Below are 23,891 nucleotides of genomic sequence, written 5' to 3'. Positions count from 1 at the left end.
AATTTAAATTTTTTGATTTAACTAAAAACAATTTAAAAGTGATGATATTAATATAAATGTACTATCAAAATACAGTTTCAAATTTCAATAAACTTAATATTTTTGAATAGTCAATTTTTTTTTATTCCATCACTCATTCAGAACTTGACTCATCACAAGAAGAATGAACAAAAACTTGCGTGTTGCTTTTTTAAATAAATATAAATATTCACGTAATTAACGTGAACGACTGTACAAAGCATGCCATTCTAAGATTGAAACAACATACAAATGTTAAAGCAATAACAGAAAAATAAAAAAAATAACAAAAAGGTTATACTTATATAAAATAAAAAAAAACGCATGCAAACCACCAATGCTAGTTGCTAATATGAATATGTGTGAAAATAAAAACAGCTCTAAAAAAGTTAGACTTTGCTAAAAAAAAAACTACATAAAATTTACACAACCATGCCACAAAACGTTTTGCGTACCTTCTTTGCACATTTCGGGGTGCGTTGGGTACGGCTATCTCATAGAAAATAAAAGAACATTTTGTTTTTTTTATTAGCATATTAATATAGAATTTCGCGTCACTCATTCTGCACTACAAAATTACCGGATACTGTATAAAAGTGTAAAAGTCTCTAAATATAAGAGTCAGCGGCAAAAGAATGCAACCCATACATCTATATACTTTTTCATACAAATATAAAACAAAAATTGAATAATTTTGTCACTGACCATTTTCTAAACTGATCTAAATTATATTTCCCGTTGTCTACAATGTAAATTTATCTAAAAAGTATTATAAATATTCTTCTATATAATTCAAGATATGTATCATATGTTAAAATTTTATATGTGATGCATTTACAATAAATTTATTTGAGGAGGCAATTCGTTAGTGTTGACAGAGAATCTCTTACAGAGCATTTCTAACCCCCGACAAAAAAAAAAAGTATCTAGTCCTTTGTCTGTGGCACTATGATTATAGATGGACTGACTCTATGCTCTTTTTAAATATTATATATCCTAACTATAATTTACTGAAACCTTTTCAAAACGGCTCATTTTCTAGCAGACGCTATATGTCGGGGGCTTTTTTTTTTAATTCAATTATATTTGTCTATGTAAGTATAATTTCCACGTAATACAATATATAACGTATATAGGCCATAAAATATATATTTCCTTAGATATAAGCTTGGTTACTCGGTACTATTCGAAATACTTTTTTCTTATAACATTTTGTTAACAACACACATATCCAAATTAGCACCTAGAGGCTGCGCGAAAACATTGTTTTTGTACTTATAGCACTTTGCACTGCAGAGCAGTTACACTATGACATACATAGCGACTCTCTCAGCATATATAAATACAATGATATACCCCCATATTCATCTATACTGACATTAGCAGACCGGCCACGTGTTGTGGCTAAGGTTCTTGAATAAAATAATATTGCGACTATAAATTGAGATGTAAGCTATCCTATCTTTCGAGTTGGATCACATTGCACATTTGCAGTCCAACGCGGACAAACAACGTGACACGTAATTTTTATATATAAGGATTGTACGAAAAGAGATAGAGGGGAAACTAATTTTGTTATGAAGAAAATAAACTTTGGAAGCACTGCGCCAATTTGAAAATGATATTGAAGAGAGACAGAGATATATATTATAATAATAATAACCTTAAACAAGTCATACAGCGCCATCTAGTACCAAGACAATCAGAGCTTGTGTTATGGGTTCTAGACGACTGACATAAATAATAATAATCTCAGGACAATTCACACAACGCCCTCTAGACCCAAGTTAAGCTAGCTAAAGCTTGTGTTATGGGTACTAGACAACTGATACAAATATATAGATATATATTTTTTTCGTAAATACATACATATTATACATAGAAAACACATACGATACAAACAATCATACTCATGAATTCAAATGTTTGTATCGTGCGAGGAATGGAACTCGCGACCAAGCGATATGCTAAACCGTTAAACTATCGAGGTCGTATTATGTTAATATATAAAAGACACAAAATTCTGAGCACCCTGGTGGGTCAGTAATATTTACTAAAAATAGTGTTTTGTCACTTTCTTTCTAATTAAGAAAATAGTGCGAGAGAAGAGGACAGCGTGATAAAAATAAGTTTATTTATTATTATTAAGTGTTTCAATGAATATGGGGGTTTCTTTGTATGTTTGTAATTCTATTACATTCCCATCAATGAATTTGATATATTACTTTAAGTAATTCATACAAAAGTTTGTATTTTATCCCTTTCCAGTAAGTTATAACACAGATCTAATTATTAATTATACTTAGTGCTCATAAAAATCAACATTTCAAATAGAATATTAAATAAATTCACCTACTTAATTATTATGTTAAAATAAATAATAAATAACTTAGTAAATAAATGACAAAACAAGGAAATATCTAACAGACAATAGAAACTACAAAACAATATCACCCCTACTGAAGCAACCCCTATTTAATTTTCATCGAATAGAAATAAACATGGTAAATAAACATAAAAATTAGAAATCCAGTTGAGTTTCTTGCCAGTTCTTCTCAATTGAATCTGTATACTGAACTGGACGGCAGGGAAAAAATATTAATACAAAAAACTTAACGTTAAAATTTTCTATATGAATAAATGATTTTTGATTTTATCAGAAAAAAATTGCTAACCATAAATCTCAAATTTAGTCTTAACCATAAACCAAAACCAATTTTTTAAGCACATTGTTTCGTGCTCCTATGTTATAAGCATTCATACATACCCTTAGACTCTAAGAAGGTATAAACCACATATGAGTAATTACTTAGCACGAAAAAGTATAAAAAAGGTAATATTGTTGATTTGCGTCAATTATTTCGGAATACTCTAATGCTGTTGGCTGCAGCTGGCCTTTACAGCTCCACCGGACTATAGAGGGCGAGTGCAGATGGCACTCCAAACCAAAGGAAGGACTTATGGAGCGGCTGATTTGTGTCTACGTATTATATGATTGTGCGGATGAGAAGTAACGAAAATAAATTAATTTAGAATAATTCATAATATTCGTCATAAATTTTTCATGTTTTTTTCATTTAATTATATTATCAATTCCGATTCTACAAATGTAGTGGGGCACAAGATGGCGGCTTGTGAACAGTGACTCGGATAAAATTATTAGTCTAATGCGTCTGCGCGATAAACTAACAATTATGAGATAAAAAACATTTACAGTTTTTAACATGACCTTTCCATAAAAAACTCGATTATAAATATTTAAAATATAAATAATTTTCTAACACTAAACAGCTATAATTTCGTAAAGTACAATTTATTAAGTTGTTCGGAAAGTAATTTAGTTTTTTCCTAACTTAGGATTTAATTGTATTATTTGCACTGAACTTCACACTTAAGCTGTATAATTTTTATATGTTTTGAGAGCTCATATAACAAGGCAAGGTGAAAATTCTCAATTAATTCTACGCTGTAGTTTTTGGTTGATACCCTTTTAAATATGGAGAGGAATAAGCAGCATTTTCGACATATCTTACTGTTTTACTACAGAAAGGGCAAAAATACTGTTCAAGCCAGAAAGAAATTGACCGATGTGTGTGGAGAAGAAGTGTGAACAGTACGCTAGTGCCAGAACTGGTTCCCTAAATTTCGATCCGGCAATTTTGATGTCGAAGATGCACCACCCTCGGGAAGGCCAGTTGAAGCTGATAAAGGCATTGGTTGATGCGAAGCTTCGTCCAAAAACGAGTCGAGTTTGTATTGTCACATACAACATTACCTTTTTTATAAATCTTTAACTTTGACAAAATAAATATATTATTGTTAGTAAAACCATCACCGTGTGTTACATTTTAATTAAACAAATACAGAATAATATGTATAAATTAATATTTATATAACAATATTGTTAGGCGATGCTTATTTACTATATAAATAACTTAAATAAATAAATACTAATCACCGGACAGATCCCAATGTAACAATAAAAGACAATGCTCCGAAACCCGTTCACCCCCGTTTTCAGGAACCGTAACCTGTACTAATATTATATAGCTGAAAGTTTGTTTGTTTGTTTGGACGCGCCAATCTCAGGAACTACTGGTTCGAATTGAAAATTTCTTTATGTGTTGGATAGTCCATTTGTCGAGGAAGGCTTTAAGCTATATAACATTACGCTACGACCAATAGGAGCGGAGCTGCAATGGAAAATATTGTAAAAGGTGGGGAAATGAAACGCAGACGAGGTTGCGCGGAGCAGCTAGTGATATATGTCTGAAAAATAGAATACATACAAATGTATGTAATGTATGAATTGAACTTACGGTCATGTTCGTACTCTTGTAATATCGAGGGCGGGCGTTTCCGTTTTTTACTATCAATGTACCCCGAATCTAGAACATATTAATTGAGTTAACATAATGCAGTTATCATTAAAGTAATTTCCATTATTTCCGAATTAATATCGTTAAATTACTAATAATGAAATGTATGCTTTAATAAACTATTAATACCAAACTTATTTTCATTATTTGCGAATTAATTTCATTAATGTACTAATAATGAAATTTATACTTTAATAAACTATTAAAAACAGTAATTTCATATTTATTGGCTAAATAATGAAATTAATTTGTTAATTCTTTTACATTATATGTAGCTTAGCTTAGTATAGATTTTTTTTATGTTTTTTTTGTCGATACAATATTTTAGATATTACTTAAGTACTATAAAGAGAGGAAGTACATTGGGAAAGACTCACCAAACCTTTACTCGACTGTTTCGTATAAAATGTAAGACTATTTGGCATAGATAATGGCAGGAATGGGGTTACCGATTGAGTATTTAAATTCGTACGTATCGTATACACATACGTGTAACGGTAATATACGACAATAGTATTTCTTGTCTCACTTCTCGAACACTTCTCTTTCACTCTCTCAGTAACAAAAAGTTTGATTGCCCTTAGCAGTGGTGCTAAGGGCAATCAAACTTTTTGTTACTTCATTTTCAACCATCTAGGTATCGATTTAGAGTTCTTTTTCCACCTTGACGTTATTACGAAGAAAATTTTTAGTAAAAATAAATTCAAGTTTGACGTTTTATATCGAGTATTTATAAAATAAGAAATGTTTTGTTTTTTATTTCATTATTGATTAGATTTGTATACATTTATAAATAGGTCGTTATATAATGTATACGAGTATATAAAATTGTGAATAAATTGACTAGAGTATAGCAAGAATGTTGTACATACTCGACTAGTTAGTTCAGAGATAAGGAGTAATTTATACTCAGTTAATTCATACAGGGTTAATTTAATCTTAGCATATCATTTTACAGAAATAACAATGGCTTAAATTAACTGTTGTATATCCTTTACTTACTAATATTATAAATGCGAAAGTAACGCTGTCTGTCTGTTTCGCTTTCACGCCGAAACCACTGAACCGATTTAAATGAAATTTGGTACATAGATAGTCTAGACCCTGACAAAGGGTTTTTGCTTTTTAATGCGAAAAAAGGGTTGTAAGAGGTTGAAAGATGAAAGGTTATATGGAAGTATCGTCATTTTACGCGGACGATGTCGCGGGCGCAATTAGTATATATATATTATCACGACCGGATTACGATATGGAGTCATCAGTGATGTCGTGTAAAACGGAACACTTGCTATATTGTTAACTGACCAAAGTATTTGCGTATGTTTATATTTCAATGTTAGAATCTAGTGGCTCGGATTAAACAAATTTAATTTGATTTCTAACTTGTATTTCTTTGTGTTATTTCAGTAAAAAGAAAGACTTTCTCAGCTAAATATACCAAGTTTAAACCAACAGAGTATAAAATCATTACGGATATACGATGTATTTATACGTAGAAAGAAATATTTTTCAATCTGTTCCGATTCGTTTATTCGCGCACGACTGTTGTGTAGGAGAAATCATTGATTTTGAAATTTGCTGCCATCTACCGGCGAGTAGTAGCAACTGGTCTCGTCAAACTCCGAAACCGTGGCATGCGGTGCCACCGCCATGTATAGCGCGTAATGCTCCGCCTCAGTCAGATCCAGGTCATCCTGAAGCTTCTTAAAGCTCGACGCGTCAAGTGCCAGCACGCTTTCCGCCACCAGGATCGTATCTCCATCCGTCGGTGGAAGAGGCGCTAAGCTGGCTGGTCTCCGCAAGGACCAGGCCGAAGCCGACCGCTCGTTATCATCGCCGTGTAAAGATATATGTGTCACGCTATCTGCGTAACTCAGTCCGGTGGCGGACGCGTTGTCCTTCAGCGAGGATACGTTCGATTTGAACTTGGCCGGCCTCACGCCGGAGACGCTGCTGATGGACCGTCCCACCGGCTTGGTCTTCTCCTTCTTCCCCTCGGAGCGAACGCTCGGAGCCGGCGATTTCTCCTTCCGTCTGAACAGACGGGAGAAGAACGATCGCTTCTTCACGGGCGGGAGCGCCGGCTCGCTCCTGGCCACCGACAGCTCGGTGCGGTTACGCTTCACAATCTCCGGGGGGTTCCGCGTGATGGGCAGCTGTCGGCCCGGCTTCAGGATGCTGTCCACGGACGTCTGACTGGTCTTAAACGTTTCCGGCGGCGGCTTGCGCACGCGCTTCGGCGGAAGCGGCGGCGCTCTGTCCGCTTCCGGTTCGCGTTTCAGCGAAGTGAACTCTATGGTGGGGCCGCGGTACGACTGCACTTGTACGTCTTCGTACGGCAGGTACTCGGGCTCCGTGATCTGTACGGGGTTCTTAAACGCTAACTGGAGGCTAGTATAGGTCCCGGCATCGTTGAAGTCCTCCAGATCGGTCTCATGATCGTTGGTCAGGGACGAAACGTTTTCGAGACGCGTGCGATTCTCCGAGTAGATCTCGTCCAGTTCCGCGACCTGATCTAGAAGGTCGTTCAGACTCTTTTCGTTCGGGTCGGGGATATCCATCGGCTCGGCCTCGTCCTCGAGGTTCCCGTTGATGTCTGCGACGGCGGCGGAACCTTCGTCCGACGAGGGTTCCGCCGCGTCGAGGGAATCACTAGTGGAACTGACGAGGGCGGCGTCGCGGTCGAGTAAAGGTTTGTTGTTGTTGGTGTCTGGTGCTGGGGGTGCTGGGGGGGCGGCGCCGTCGAGGAGCCTGGCGAGGAGCCCGAGGTCGGGGAGCGGCTTGCGAGCACCTGGGGAGTAGAGCCGCGCCGGGATGTACTCGAAGCTGACGGGGCTGCTGCGCGCGTTGTCCGTCAGTCGTTGCAGCTGCAGTTGCACCTGCGTATACATCATACAAACACAGTCATACACAATCATGGCAATAGTTGTTCAAGTACGGGATTTTCTTTTAATGTTAGACCTATATGAATAATCGTAGTAAATAAATTGGCCTTTAAAACAAAACTCTATTATTCATAGCGATATTAGTACTTAAATGTATATGACGGGACAGACAGTATTCTATATATATATAATCTGCAAGGTGTAGGAGAGAAGGGGATTTTAGTAATGTGGTCTAATCATCCCATTGCTAGCAATGTACCACGTCAGGTTGACCTCCACGCGGTCCCCCCTGGAAACCATATAGATAAATTCCAGTTGAATTTATCACGGGCTAATTGACCTGACCTAATGTTCATCTTATCATCCTCCACTGGTGCCCTGCCAGCGTAAACTGTTAGCGCAGGCGGGTGCACCATTCCATTATCATCCTCTAAAATCTGCTATAAAATTGAAGAATTCGTTAACGATAATAATGTTTTTATAGAAAAACTTTAAATCTATAGCACTGACAATATTATCTAATTACATTAATAATGAGTGCGTAGCGACTTCTATATTGATTATCGCATGCCTCTTACTTGTTATACTGTAAATATTTATATAAAAAAAAAACATCTATTAAAAAGAGCAACACACAAGTTTCTTGAATCTGCATTCCGAATGAATGGTAGAATCAAAATATGACTATTCAAAAGTGCTTGTAATGAGTTTATTTGAATAAAGATTATTTCTATTTCTATTTAAAAAAATCTGCAAGGTGTACTAACAGTGACATGTTCAGTGGTGTTCGGATGCCTGTAGGGCGGTGTTTGGAACACGATGGCGACCAGTTTGTGGACCGCCTCGATGTGCGCGCGCTCCTCCCAAACCACCTTCTTGTTCTCCTCTTGGAAGAACACCACCGCTGTATCCTCGCGGTTCACCTGAACATAGCATGGTGTACACACATTATATATACAAAATTGAACCTTGATAGCATTCACGAGAGTTCATTTTCGAAGGTGATCATTACATATTTTCCCCGGTAGACTTTGTTTAGAAATAAATGTTTCACCCTTGAAGGGATGGAACGTATAGTTTTGTAAAACAATGATTTTGTATTTTCCTTTGTGCTATATAGAATTTAAAAAACTATGTATATTAAAAAGGAAAATACAATATAAACTATATGTACGAAAACATATACACACATGAAAAAGTATATTTTAAATATTATTGGCACTAACCACACCAAATTGTAAAATTGTAAGTGCAATATATATAATAAATAATTATTCCATATAATTTCATTAATTTTAGTTTAAATAAAAAAATAAACCATTACATTCTTTCATTGACGTACCGATACATACAACGTAATATACTTTACTACATAATTTTATTTTATTTTACATGGATTATACATTATAAGATAAAATGACATACATACTTACAGTATGTATGTAATTTTATAATATTTTATTTTATATGTAAAAAGGAAAAACTATGTAGAAAGCTTATATAGAAGGAATTATTTTTTATTTTTTATTTAAATGACTTTAATTGCTTTTGCAATAGCATATGGTGGTCACTCTATTCTCTCAAATTTGAATTTAAAAATGAATCTGTATTATTGTAAGCATGTATAATATTAATTTGAAAAGAATACGAGCTGAGTTTCTTGTCAGTTCTTCTCATCTCGAAATCATTCCGAACTGACTGTATATTTGACATATGATAACAGTCTGTAATAGACCTACATTAATAAAGATATTTTGAATTTGAATATGGAATATAGCAGATAGTTACCATCGGGCGGGCCGTTAGTTTATTTGTAAAAAAATATGGATCTGCAAAATAAACACGCGCAGGAAACAAAATCTTATCCCATTTGAATTAAAATTGAGCATTGCAATTATTAAATTTATTTTTAGGTAAGGTCTAAGATGCTGGCGTTTATACAGAAGCCTTGCCTTCCATAATTACTAAAATAAGAATATATTTATCATCGTATAATTTTAAGTAGTATAAATAGTTTTAAAATATAAATGTGTTGGCAATTAGCTGAAAGTTTATATTGTGTTAATTAAATAAATGCATTTGCAATTTCCTTGGTAGCAGCAGGATCATCCGCAGGCCCTTATGGACCGCTGAGTTCAGGTCCAGAGTTTGCTCTCCTTGCCCGGGCATTCTGCTGGGGTGAACCACCCCAGCGTCGTTCTTTTGCCGTTACATTGTGTTAATTAAATAAATAAATAAATAAAAAGGACTACCCTGTTTAAACGAGTCTCCATCATAAACAAGTGGCACTCACCTTCTCACAGAGCAGTATGACCCTGGTGCCGCCCTTGGCGGACCCTGAGCAGTGGCTGATCTGCGCGATCTGCAGCTCGCTCATAGCTTTCTTGTCGTAGATGACGTCGGAGACGACTGGCGTGAGGGTCTGCCTCACTTTACCCGTGTCGTCGGTCATGAACACTTGGAAGCAGAGCCGGACGGCGTTGAGATCTATGCTCTGCGGCTGATTTTTGTGGGCATAGCGGGCTGAGGACAAAATTCAATTAATAAAAAAAAAAATAATGACCACAAATTCGTAACAGATTTTTTAATTCCGTCAGGCGGGAGTTGGCCTTCAGCCGCTCCATAAGTCCTTCCGCGGGTTTGGAGTGCCATCTGCACTCGCCCCCTATCGTCCGGTGAAGCTGTAAAGGCCAGCTGCGGACAACAGTAGTAGAGTATTCCGAAAAAATATGATGGATTGATGAATGATGAGGAATGAGGAATGATAATGGATGAAGGGCATACTCAATTTGTAAATCTGACGCAGATTGGCGAAGATCAGATCAGATTTTCTAAGTGAACCGATTTTGATGATACCAGATGGGTATGGTAAAATAAATATTTTGAAGTAAGTACGGCTAATGTGGGCTCAGACATATTTAGAACTAGCTGTTCCCGCGACTTTATCCACGTGGAATTTTACTTTAAAAAATCTTTCTACAATAAAAGAATGTTCTAAAATAAAAGTAGCCTAAGTTACTCCTTATTACATCAGCTACCTGCCAAAAATAAATCCCGTCAAAATCAGTCCAGCCATTGCCGAGATTAGCCGAAACAAACAGATAGACAGACAGACAAAAATGGCAAAAAAATGTTATTTTGGTGTATGTACCGTATTTATATGCATATGCATGTAGTAAAAAAATTATTTAGGCTAACGGCTATTTCAATATTACAAACAGACACTCCAATTTTATTTAAATGTATAGATGTATAGATTTACACTGAAGCACTTTTGAATAGTCATCATTTTTTTTCAATCTATCGCTCATAAGCTGACTCATCACAAGAAGAATGAACAAGAAACTTGCGTGTTGTTTTAATTTTATCAAAATCTGTCTAATAATTTATGAATAATGGTATGTTCGGGTTACGGCCACTAAATTAATTATTTACTTTAGACAAAATATATATATATATATATAAACACAAAGGTGACTGACATAGTGATCTATCAACGCACAGCCCAAACCACTGGACGGATCGGGCTGAAATTTGGCATGCAGGTAGATGTTATAACGTAGGCATCCGCTAAGAAAGGATTTTGATTAATTCTACCCCCAAGTGGATAAAATAGGGGATGAAACTTTGTCAATTTTAAACCGATCGGGCTGACATTTTGCATGCATAAAGCTACTATGACGTAGGCATACCCTAAGATAGGATTTTGATAAATTCCACCCCTAAGGGGATAAATTAACCGAGCAAAAGCTAGTTACGTTACATATTTCTATTTCTATTTTTAATATTAAAACTACCAACGACACCTGAACTGTCGAATATAGTATCTTAGAATTAATCTTAAACAAAAAATAAAAAACGACTGATTTAATCTTATTGTATATTTATATGTGACCCAAAAAATTAGTGCTGGTTGGTAGTTTGTATTCACACGTTTCGACTTGTAAATGTAAACTTACAAGGATTATTTAAAAGAGCAACGCACAAGTTTCTTGCTCGTTCTTCTTGTGATGAGACAGCTTTCCGAATGAGCGGTAGGTTAAAAACAAATTGTTATGACTATTCAAAAGTGCTTAAATTAAGTTTATTTGAATAAATGATTTTATTCTTTTCTATTTAAGAGGTAACAAACCTTCGCACAAACAATCATAATCCTCATCCTTATAGAAAGGTATGGAATTGTTGGTAATGTGGATTAATAATAATAAATAATAACAGGTTGACCTACGTGATCTTCATGTATAGTACCTTTGGAAACCATTGTGATAAGTTCCTGATGAATTTATCACTGGGCTAACTGACTTTACCTTACGCTCATCATCCAGTACTGGTGCCCCACCAGTATAAACCGTTAGCGCACCATTCCATTACCATCAAACAAAAACCATCTGTGTTTCGACGTAGTCGAGCCAAAAATTACTCGTATATATTTATTTTCTAACAGAAACAAACTTTTTCATTTCTTTTAGTAAATTTTGAAGGTCATTTAACGACCTTGGTGGTCTAGCAATCAAGCACACCGCTTTACGTCCGATGGTTGCGGGTTCGAATCCTCGCACGGCACAAACATTTGTATTCATGAGTATGATTGTTTGTATCAATCTGGGTATTTTCTATGTATAATATGTATGTATTTACGAAAAAAACTATATGTATTTGTATCAGTTATCTAGTACCCATAACACAAGCTTTAGCTAGCTTAACTTGGGTCTAGATGTGTGAATGTGTGATGAGTTTATTTTTTAATTATTGTAAATTAAGTTTAATTATATGTACATTTTATTTGATCTTTTTGTTGTTTATATTGTATTTTTTACATTGCACTGAATAAAATATTTTTCTTTCTTTCTTCTTTCTTTCTTGAATTGTCCTGAGATTATTATTACTATTATTTTAAAAAAGTCGATTTATACTTTGTTGTGTGTACGTACGCACAAGAGCGGTTATGAAATCGGATGTAGTTTGCAAATAATTGGCTCATTCCAACGCGTAGCATCGTTTCTGAGCGACCGCAGGCGCGGGGCGTCAGCGAAGCCCGAAATAGCGTGCTCTAAATATCCGCATTGTTCGGCCGCCGCACCGGCGCACGGGCACTACACGCGCCCTATCCATATCCATCACTAGCTGAGCCCGCGGTTTCACTAGGCCGCCGCACCGGCGCACGGGCACTACACGCGTCCTATCCATATCCATCACTAGCTGAGCCCGCGGTTTCACTAGGCCGCCGCACCGGCGCACGGGCACTACACGCGCCCTATCCATATCCATCACTAGCTGAGCCCGCGGTTTCACTAGGCCGCCGCACCGGCGCACGGGCACTACACGCGCCCTATCCATATCCATCACTAGCTGAGCCCGCGGTTTCACTAGACTAAAATTTATAACCCACTAGCTACTCGCCCCGGCTTCGCACAGTTGTACATGTATTATATATATAAACCTTCCTCTTGATTCACTCTATCTATTAAAACCGCTTCAAAATCCGTTGCGTAGTTTTAAAGATTTAAGCATATATAGGGACAGACAGCGATAGCTATTTTTTATACTATGACTCTGTCTGAGTGTCTGTTGGTTATACAGTGGATCCCCGGTTTTCCGACAAACGTTTTGCAGGGCAGTGTCGGACCATAGAATTTGTTGCATTATAGAGTACTGCCTAAGGGTCCCCTATAGTCCGGAATTTTTTACAAAAGAGTATCTCGTAATCCGATAAATTACAGATCCAGTGATAAGATTCTATGTTATATATGTATGTATGTATATGCACTCTGACGTATATTGTCGAAGTAATATTCAGTAACAAATAATAGACAATGTCGGATTACAAGGGGGGCCGGATTACCGCGGGTCCACTGTATTGAAATAACCGTTTTTACTACATGCATTTCATATGCATATAAATACGGTACATACACCAAAATAACATCTTTTGCAATTTTTTCTCTGTCTGTCTGTTTGTTCCGGCTAATCTCTGAAATGGCTGGGCCGATTTTGACGGGACTTTTGTTGGCAGGTAGCTGATGTAATAAGGAGTAACTTAGGCGACTATTATTTTAGAAAGATGAAGTTAAATTCCACGCGGACGAATTACAGCTAGTTGATATATATAAAACGAGAGGCATCTCTTTATGACTGTTTGTTTGTATAACATTGCGATGCGCATCTCCAGTATTTATTCGATGCAAACACGAGAGGCAATCGTATATCTTACTAATACTATAAACGCGATCTTTGTGAGAATGGATGGATGTTTGTTACTCTTTCACGTAAAAACTACTGAACTGATTTTGTTGAAACTTTACAGTGATCTAACACCCAGATTGATACAAACAATCATGAAAACAAATATTTGTATCGTGTAAAGAATCGAACCCGCGACCATCGGACGTAAAGCGGTGTGTTAGACCGCTGGATCACCGAGGTCGTCGACCAATATATATATATAAGTTATAAACTCACTTCTGAACGGGTCGACCCTCAACTCCTCCCTGACCCGCAGCGCCTCCGCGATGTCGCGCCTCTTGACGCACTGGATGCCCAGGTTCTTGAACTGCACCTGACACGTGTCACTGTCTATCGTCTCCCGGACCGTGCACACGCCCCGGTGGCAGTCCCGCCCCACCAGGTTGTGGGGATGAGGTCTGCAACAAAAATAATATGGTACAGGATCAGGAAAGACCTGCTGCATCTGCGCAGAACACACTGCGCAAACATGCGCAGCAATGGTATATCTTACTAGCTGTACCCGTGACTTCGTCCGTGTAGAATTTAACTTTATTTTTCTAAAATAAAAGTAGCTTAAGTTACTCTTTATTACATCAGCTACCTGCCAATAAAAGTCCCGTCAAAATCGGTCCAGCCATTTCAGAGATTAGCAAGAACAGACAGAGACCGTATTTATATTCATATGCATGTAGTAAAAAACTGTTATTTCAATATTACAAACAGACACTCCAATTTTATTATAAATAGATGATACGGTGATTGATTGCTGATTTATATAATTGACGACCTCGATGGACTAGCGGTTTAGCACACCGCTTTTCTTCCGAGGGTCGGTAATTCGATTCCTCGTACGGTACAAACATTTGTATTCGATGAGTATGCTTGATTCTTATTATGAGGATGCTTGTTTGTATCGGTCTGTGTGTACCCATAACACAAGCTTCACTTGGGAGTAGATGGCGCTGTGTGAATTGTCCTGATATTATTATTATAGTATATATATTATTGAAACACGTTGACTTTCAGACAAAGAGTAGTTTTTTTTTAATACAACTTATCATACATATTTTTGTTTACGTTTTGTTACTACGTTTGTTACATTGATTGCTTATGTGCTGACATTACGTTTTGTTATATTAGAAACTTAATTCTAACATATATGAATGGGGGGAAAGGAATTTTTAGTAATGTGGACTAATGATCCCATTGCTAGCAATGTACCGTGTCAGGTTGACCTCCACGCGGTTCCCCTTGGATACCATCGTGATTCCCTGTGAATTTGTCACGTTGGGCTAACTGATCTGACCTCATGCTCATCTTATCATCTTCCACTGGTGCCCCGTTAGCGCCCCCTGGAAACCATCGTGATTCCCTGTGAATTTGTCACCTTGGGCTAACTGATCTGACCTCATGCTCATCTTATCATCTTCCACTGGTGCCCCGCTAGCGCCCCCTGGAAACCATCGTGATTCCCTGTGAATTTGTCACATTGGGCTAACTGATCTGACCTCATGCTCATCTTATCATCTTCCACTGGTGCCCCGTTAGCGCCCCCTGGAAACCATCGTGATTCCCTGTGAATTTGTCACGCTGGGCTATCTGATCTCATGCTCATCTTATCATCTTTAAACCATTAGCGCAGGTAGAGATATCATTCCTTTATCATCCTCAAAAAAAAAACATATATGACTTGTCTAGCACCCAAAACACAAGCTTTACTTATCTTGGGACTAGATGAAGCTGTGTGGATTATCCAGGGTTATTTTTCTGGTACTGTAACCTATTGATATTAATAATAGTTTTTGGACAATCATATTTTATTCAGCTTTTGTGACAAATGCCGCAATATGCACATGCGACATTTCCTGTCATTACATGAACGTTCACTAGTTATTTAGTAACAGAGTGTTTATTCATTTATACTAATTCTACATGTTTCAGTAATAATATTGACGAAATACTTTTATATTTACCACAATAGTGGCATACATACGGCCGGGCCGGAATGACCATTACAGGATTTGAAAGCAATATCTATAAATTGTATAAGCTGTTGATTACCTAAAATAAAAAAAATAAATCTCTACGGACTACCAGAAAATTCTTACTTCATATCCCGGCTCATTTATCCGGCTTGATCCATTATTCTTTCGCCGTTCAGGTAATCAAACTCTGGAATGACTTACCTCTTGATGTCAAGACCGCCACGAGTAAAATTTCGTTTAAACAGAAATTGCGAGAACATTATCTAAATTTGTAACTTTTTTACTGTCTTTCTACCTTTTACACATCTTTTTGTTATTTCCCTATAGTTCTCTCTCTCTATATATAGAGATATATATATATATATTTTCTTACTTTCAATTTGAGGCTGTACTTATAATTTGATTATCAGATCATATTTTTACATACAGATTATGTATTTATTTATATATAATATTTTTATATCTATGTTTATATTTATACATTTATTTATGTATGTTTATTATTATTATTAATTTTTAATGAAATTTATATTTAAAATATTTTGCTTTATATTTATATATATAAGTATCTTTTTTTTGTCATTTCTCATTTATATTAGTGCACCGCCAACAATCTTTCTCTGCACCACTTATGGTTGCCTGGTAGATAACGCCGCTAGAGTTAAGTCCGCCATATGTACACATTGTTTATGTGCATTAAAGTTAAATAAATAAAAAAAAAAACACTGAAAGGAGTCCTGTTTAGCAAATACTCGTTAGTAGTAGTGTATCAGTTTTAATTATTGTTTTACTGCATAGCAGTGGCGATGTGTGTATGTGTTCATTCATGTATACATACTGCAATATTAATTTAATGTTGTTTTTTTTTTGCAAAATATATGTATATTATTATATTTTCTCTCGACTTTCGCCGGTAATCTTAGTATGTACGGGCCTAAGCCAAGTACACAACAATGTTCTAATTTTAGGTGAATGAATATATTATATATATAAAATTATTTTATCTGTTTTAGAAAATTTCTACAAACAGATCAGACCAACATTTACATTATAATAAATGTTGGCCTAATCTGTTTGTAGAAATTTCTAACAATGCGGCATGTGTTTAGAACTACAGCCTTCTGTAGTTGGCGGTATGTATTATAAGGGTCAAGTTTAGGGTATTTATTGACGTATCTGTTTTGGTACTTACCTGAGAAATGTCTCATCACAAGAAGAACGAGCAAGCACTTATGCTGCTCTTTTAAATGATCCTTGTAAGTTCACATTATACAGGTCGAAACGTGTGAATACAAACTACCAACCAGCACTAATTTATTAGTGTCAAATATAAATAAACAATAAGATTAAATCAGTCGTAGTGATAAGAGCGGACTAGTCCCAAGCAGCACTCGTTCACGAGTATGACGGATGAACCAGCCATTACTGCGCTCGATATTTTAGGGAGCCCGATGACCCGGCCCACCACGCCGCCACATGTCTGGACATTTTAGTGAGCATGACTACTCATTCCACTGTGTATTACTAAATTAAAAAAAAATCTCACTTGTAGGGGTCCTCCTTGGTGATGCAGGAGACGACGATGACGACGCGGCCGCGGTATCCGCATATCTTTATCGTAGGGTACGTCCGGTTCTCCGGCGTGCTGTTCACGCCGGGAATCGAACCCGCCGACCGGCCCTCGCATTCGTAACGGAATCTGTTGGACAAAAACAAAAATCATTACATACCTTGCAATAATCAGCTTGTTATTAATTTTTTAAACCTATTAGTTCAAACTTGAAATGTATACATATAAATAAAATTGGAGTGTCTGTTTGTAATATTGAAATAACCGTTTTTACTACATGCATATGATTATAAATATGGTGTATACACCAAAATAACATTTTTTATAATTTTTGTCAGCCAAATAGATAGACAGGCCTATCTATTTGTTCCGGCTAATCTCTGAAATCTAGTATTAATGTTAATTTTTATTTTATTTATTTATTTAATTCAGGATACATGGCCCATATTATAAATACCTTATAAACTAACATACATAAGAATAATATAATTATTAGAAAAGAAATATAAATTGTCTGTGATCACGGCACTGATGATGGTAATCTGCCACGGTAGCACCGATACACCACACCCTTCGGCCAGTCCTCCTTTATGAAAGTGCTCAGCATATTGGTGGGAGCTCTGGCCACAAACGTCTTGAAACTCGCGTTATGACTCGATTCCAGCTGCGTCACCCTCAATGTCAGGTAACTCCTGATCCGTTAGTCTTATATAAGTCAGCTTATGTGCTTCGTCTTAAAAATTCAAAAATCATTTATTCATGTAGGACATTTTAGCCGCTTATGAACGTCAAATTTTAACATTATAATTTTATTTTTTCCCTACCGTCCAGTTCGGTATATAGATCCAATTGAGAAGAACTGGCAAGAAACTCAATTGAATTTTTTTTTTTAAATCCAGTTTATTTACAATGTATTTTTATATAGGTGTCTATGTCTAACATTAAATGAAAATTCAGTACATGAACAACTATTGCCAGGCACACTCGTCATTCAAGTACCCTAACTTCAAGTTTGTCAAAACCTCTGTAGCCATTGCAATCTTACAAATATAGTGCGCTATCGCATAACAACAAACAAACTCGACTCGTCTGCGTTGATTTACAATCAGTTACGGCCAATACTGTCGATACGCTTTTGGTTTTTCCCCATTCATTCTCAGCTATTACGTTTTCCCTGACGTCGTCGCCGTCATCAGCTTGTAGAGATCGCTCGGCGTCAATGATTGTAGCTCTTTTATATATTCCATTATATAATGTATGTATCACTAAAGTTATGTGTTTTTACGGATTGTAACGTTCACTTAGGTGTGATATGTTTACTTTTGCCTTATCCAGTTGTGGTTGAATAAATGGCTAATTTACGCATATAAATGTTGTATTTACACATATATTGGATATGCACAAGCATCTAGATTTATTTTGCAACTATAGTAGTACTTAGTTGCAAAATAAATCTAGATGCTTGTGCTAGTAGTCCGAAGCTAAGCAGAGCTAGTATTATGAATATTCGACAACTAATATTAATATTATATTTATTTAATAATTATTATGTTATATTTGACGACCTCTGTGGTCTAGCGGTTTAGCACACCGCTTTTCGTCCGATGGTCGCGGGTTCGATTCCTCGCACGGTACCAACATTTGTATTCATGAGTATGGTTCTTTCTATCGGTCTGGTTGTTTTCTATGTATAATAGGTATGTATTTACGAAAAAAAAACTGTGTATTTATATCAGTTATCTAGTACCCATAATACAAGCTTTAGCTAGCTTAACTTGGGTTCAGATGGCGCTGTGTGAATTGTCCTGAGATTATAATTATTATTATTTTAATATTTATAAATATTTTACATAGAAAACATCCAGAACGATACAAACAATCATACGCGTGAATACAAATGTTTGTGCCATGCGAGGAATCCAAACCGCGACCATTGAAAGTAAGACGGTGTGCTAACCCGTCTACATACAAGTATAAACTTGCAGTTACCAAATTTCGGTCAGATAAAGTTAATAGGTATGTTAAGATATGCCGAGATCTGAGACTCAGAATAACCACCATTCGTGGCCTGTAGATATGGCGAGATCTGAGACTGAGAATAACCACCCTTCGTGGCCTGTAGATATGCCGAGATCTGAGACTGAGAATAACCACCCTTTGTGGCCTATAGATATGCCGAGACTCAGAATAACCACCCTTCGTGGCCTGTAGATATGCCGAGACTCAGAATAACCACCCTTCGTGGCCTGTAGATCTGTAGAGATCTGACAAGAAACGCCGAATTACCACCTCCCACGACCTGTGATTTATTGGGATGGGGATTTTTATGACGAAGGACATTTATTGGATAAGATGAGCATGAGGTCAGAAATTAACCAAAGAGGGGAGTGCGTAGAGGTCGCCAATTTAAAATAGCTTCACGAGTTTTATTGACGGCATGCCCCGAAATAAATGGCAAACTCTGATCTAATTTTCTCTAATCTAATCTATTTGACGGCCTCTGTGGTCTAGCGGTTTAGCACACCGCCTTACTTCCTATGGTCGCGGGTTTGATTTCTCGCACCGCACAAACATTTGCATGCTTGAGTATAATTGTTTGTGTCGGTCTGAGTGTTTTCTACGTACAATATGAATGTATTTACGAAAAAAAATCTATGTATTTGTATCAGTTGTCTAGTACACATAACACAAGCTTTTGTTCGCTTAACTTGGGTCTAGATTGTGCTGTGTTAATTGTCCTGAGATTATTATTATTAATTTCAAAATTATTACCGTTGTTTGCTGAACATTTGGAGATGATACTACGAGATCAGTGTATATGGATGTACCGCTTATAAATTTAAGTATTATAATTTAAATCTCATATAGATTTGAAACTAAAATTAGATGCATGCTCCGGGCTGTGTTATTGACCCAAATTCCACCACTTTTATCCGTCGATGCTTTCCTCGTGGCCAGTTATTAGCGGATACGACTGAATGGACTGTTATGGGGTTCGATGCCCGGTGCAACGATAACAAACTGTAAATAACGTTTATTTTGAATTTTAAAACGATAATCTGTTGACGCAGTAGCTGTTTATTTATATTCTGAATCAAGTTTAAACTGAATAAATTACATATGTTAATATATATCGTTCTTTTGTACGTGCGTGTGTCCCTAATATCCACCTAAACGACTGGACTAATTTAGATGAAATTTTATATGCTATAGCTCAATGTATTTTATATAATTACATGTTATCGCACATGCTAGAGCAACACACAAGTTTCTTGCTTATTCTTCTTGTGATGAATCTGCAAAAAGTGCTTATATTCAAAAGTGCTTATATTAAGTTTGTTTGAATAAAGATTATTTCTATTTCTATTAAACAACAGAATCTTCCTCCCGCGTATTATTAGATTGTGGAATGAAGTACCTACCGAGGTTGTCTCGAGAGACTACAGCATGGGGTTTTTCAAGGATATATGAAGGTTCCTTAAGGGTTGGCAACGCGCACGCGACACCACTGGTGTTTCAGGCGTCCATAGGCTACGGTAACCGTTTACCATCAGATGGGCCGTATGCTTGTTTGCCACCATTGTAGTTTAAAAACTCGGTTAAAAATAGATAACTACATGAATTCACCGTACGGGTGCCGGGTCCATCTAGTGGCTGTGAGGGAAACTGAGAGCAGTACCGGCACTTGCGGAGATGGCATAAAAAAGACAATTACAGTCTACCTAGATAGGATAAAACGAATGAAAACTAACGCGTATAAGGTAAAATAAATTAATTAAAACATACACGACACTTCCATTAGTTCTCTATGTATGACGAATAATAAAATTGCAGGAAAACATTCATTGATAGTGCCGTGGGCACGTTATACAATTACATGCATTAATTACTGGCCGTACACACTGACTGACGATCGGTTTGCATTGTTATTTGTGTATTACATTTTTTTTAATTGCTATGTTTGAAAAACCTCCCCTCATCTTGCCTATCGCCACGATTCCCACCCCTCTCAATAGAATAGTAATTATAATAATAATACCCCCTAAACAATTCACACAGCGTCATCTAGACTCAAATTAAGAGAGCTAAAGCTTGTGTTATGGGGACTAAATACGTACAAATACATCGATTTTTTTTTGTAAATACATAATTATACATAGAAAACATCCAGACCGATATAAACAATCGTAGTTACGGTAAGCAGAGCTTGTGTTATTGGTACTAGATAACGGATATAAATAAATACTTAGATATATATATTTCTTTAATATACACATAATATACATAGAAAACACCCAAACAAGCATACTCGTGTGTACAAATGATTGTACCGTGCGAGGAATAGGACCCGCGACCATCGAAAATAAAGCAGTGTGCTCAACCGCTACACCACCGGGGGCCGTTGAATAGAAAATGTGTTAATATGAATTTGTTACAATAACTAATTAAACTCGATGAAATTTTGGGATAAGACACCTAACATCAACGTTTCACACTTAGTTAGATTTTCTTTAAACAATTTGTTCACATTGGGTGCAATTTCATCCAGCTCTAAAGAGGATAGCTTACATCTCAATATAATACAAGCTGCAGCAACGCATGGCCGGGTATACTAGTTCTTTTATGTATTTACTTTATAATATTGGTGCAATAAAGAATTATAAATAACTAAATATCTACATCGTAATTTATTAACAACTAGCTTTTGCTCGCGGCTTCGCTCGCGTTAATTTATCCCTTTAGGGGTGGAATTTACCAAAATCCTTTCTTAGGGGATGGCTACGTCATAGTAGTTTTATGCAAGCAAAGTCTCAGCCCGATCGTTTTAATTTGATTGACGAATTTTCATATAAACTTTCACGAACTTCCATATAAACTTTCATCCCTTGATTGACGAATTTCAATTAAATTGACGAAGTTTCATATAAACTTTCGAATTGACGAAGTTTCATACAAACTTTCATCCCTTATTTTATCCTCTTGGGGGTAGAATTAATCAAAATCCTTTCCGGATGCCTACGTCATAACATCTACCTGCATTCCAAACTTCAGCCCGATTCGTCCAGTGGTTTGGGCTGTGCGTTGATTGATCACTATGTCAACCTTTGAGTTTATATATATTATATATATATTTAGATTATTACAAGTATTTATTGTGGGCACACTTTTAAGTCATCCTAGTATGCCTTGCCTATGCCTGTTCACAACTAATCTGGTCATTGACTGCTCCTCAAGACCTAACATGTTTGACGAGTTTTATCGAGTGGAATTACGAAATTACTAAACACTGGGGTCTCAAGGGGTTGTCAGCAATTGGGGATAGAGGTCCTGTTACTAGCAATACCAATGTGATATTCCAAGTCCACCTCGATGCAGTCTGCCCTGGATGTCATCCAGGTTAATTTCTGGTGAATACATCACGATGGCATAACTGACCTGATCGATTAAAACTAATTCAAAATCCTGCATCTATACATATAAACAAATTTCTAGTGTCTGTTTGTAATATTGAAATAACCGTTTTTACGGTACATACACCAAAATAACATTATTTACAATTTTTGTCTGTCTGTCTGTTTGTTCCGGCTAATCTCTGAAATGGCTGTACCGTTTTTGACGGGACTTTTTTTGGCAGGTAGCTGATGTAATAAGGAGTAACTTACGCTACTTTTATTTTAGAAAATTATAGTTATTTTCCACGCGGACGAAATTGCGGGTTTTGCTAGTTGATAATATAAAATATACGATCCATAAAAAACCTTACTCATTAAAAGTTATGTATATATAATATTGCTCGACATCGGCACCCGGTGTCGAGTGCAATCGACAACGCCAACAGGAAAATGTCATGTAAACAGTAGATGGCAACACGGCCGTCCGACTGCATAATCATTAAACAGTATAAAACATAGTCGCTGTCGCTGTCTGTCCCTATGTATGGTTAAATCTTTAAAACTACGCACTGGATTTTGAAGCGGTTTTTTTTAATAGATAGAGTGATTCTAGAGGAAGGTTTATATGTACACCAGTGCAAAGCCGGGGCGAGTAGCTAGTGGTATTATATAATCTCAGGACAATTCACACAGCGCCATCTAGACCCAAGATAAGCTAGCTAAAGCTTGTATTATGGGCACTAGATAACTGATACAAATACATAGATATTTTTTTCGTAAATACATACATATTATACATAGAAAATACCCAGACCGATACGAACAATCATACTCATGAATACAAATACAAATGGTTGTGCTGTGCGAGAATCCAAACCGCTAAACCACCAAGGCCGTCAATAATAACAATAACCCTGGACAATTCATAAGCGCCATCTATAACTTAAGTAGAGCTTGTGGTATATATACTAGTACTAAAACGTAACTTATTATAGATACGTTTTTCTCATAAATGCATACCTAATATACATAGGAAACACCCAGACCAATATACTGGACAACTAATATAAAAACATAGATAAATCTTATTCATAAATGCATACATAACATACAAAAAAAAACACCCAGACTGATAAAAACAATCATACTTATAAATACAAATGTTTGCACCGTGCGAGGAATCGAACCCGCGACCATTGGTAATCGGTGGTTCAATATACAGCCATAATACATTATAATAAGAGTGTAAATTTATTCTGACCGCGAAATCTATATGTGAAATCGAGCACGTGCCCACGCCGCCAATATTGGTCAAGCGATGGTTGGGTAATTTGTATGATAGGGGGGAGGAGGGGGTAGGAGGGGGGGGGGAGATTATATAATCCTTACTAATATTATAAATGCGAAAGTAACTCTGTCTGTCTGTCTGTCTGTCT

General features: G+C 36.5%; 1 protein-coding gene across 5 annotated transcripts in view; it reads right to left on the bottom strand.

The window, feature by feature from the left end:
• LOC131849518 (embryonic polarity protein dorsal-like) overlaps nucleotides 1-23,891 on the bottom strand; it is a 77,397-nt gene that overhangs the window by 4,863 nt on the left and 48,643 nt on the right. For 4 of the 5 annotated variants that reach the window (XM_059199601.1, XM_059199604.1, XM_059199603.1 and 1 more), the window contains 5 exons: nucleotides 17,039-17,191; nucleotides 13,742-13,923; nucleotides 9,576-9,805; nucleotides 8,050-8,205; nucleotides 5,651-7,276 (listed from right to left, as the gene is read on the bottom strand). In XM_059199601.1, coding sequence (XP_059055584.1) covers nucleotides 5,957-7,276; nucleotides 8,050-8,205; nucleotides 9,576-9,805; nucleotides 13,742-13,923; nucleotides 17,039-17,191 — 2,041 coding nt within the window. In that variant the 3' untranslated portion in view covers nucleotides 5,651-5,956. Of the gene's footprint in view, nucleotides 1-4,337; nucleotides 4,407-5,650; nucleotides 7,277-8,049; nucleotides 8,206-9,575; nucleotides 9,806-13,741; nucleotides 13,924-17,038; nucleotides 17,192-23,891 lie in introns of those variants that run through there. The other variant, XM_059199605.1, reaches the window with a different exon arrangement.

The sequence above is a fragment of the Achroia grisella genome, unplaced genomic scaffold, assembly GCF_030625045.1.
Source record: "Achroia grisella isolate CSIRO2021 unplaced genomic scaffold, CSIRO_AGI_Agris_v1 utg642, whole genome shotgun sequence".
Lineage (NCBI taxonomy): Eukaryota > Metazoa > Arthropoda > Insecta > Lepidoptera > Pyralidae > Achroia > Achroia grisella.
This window is presented reverse-complemented; position numbering and strand designations above follow the sequence as displayed.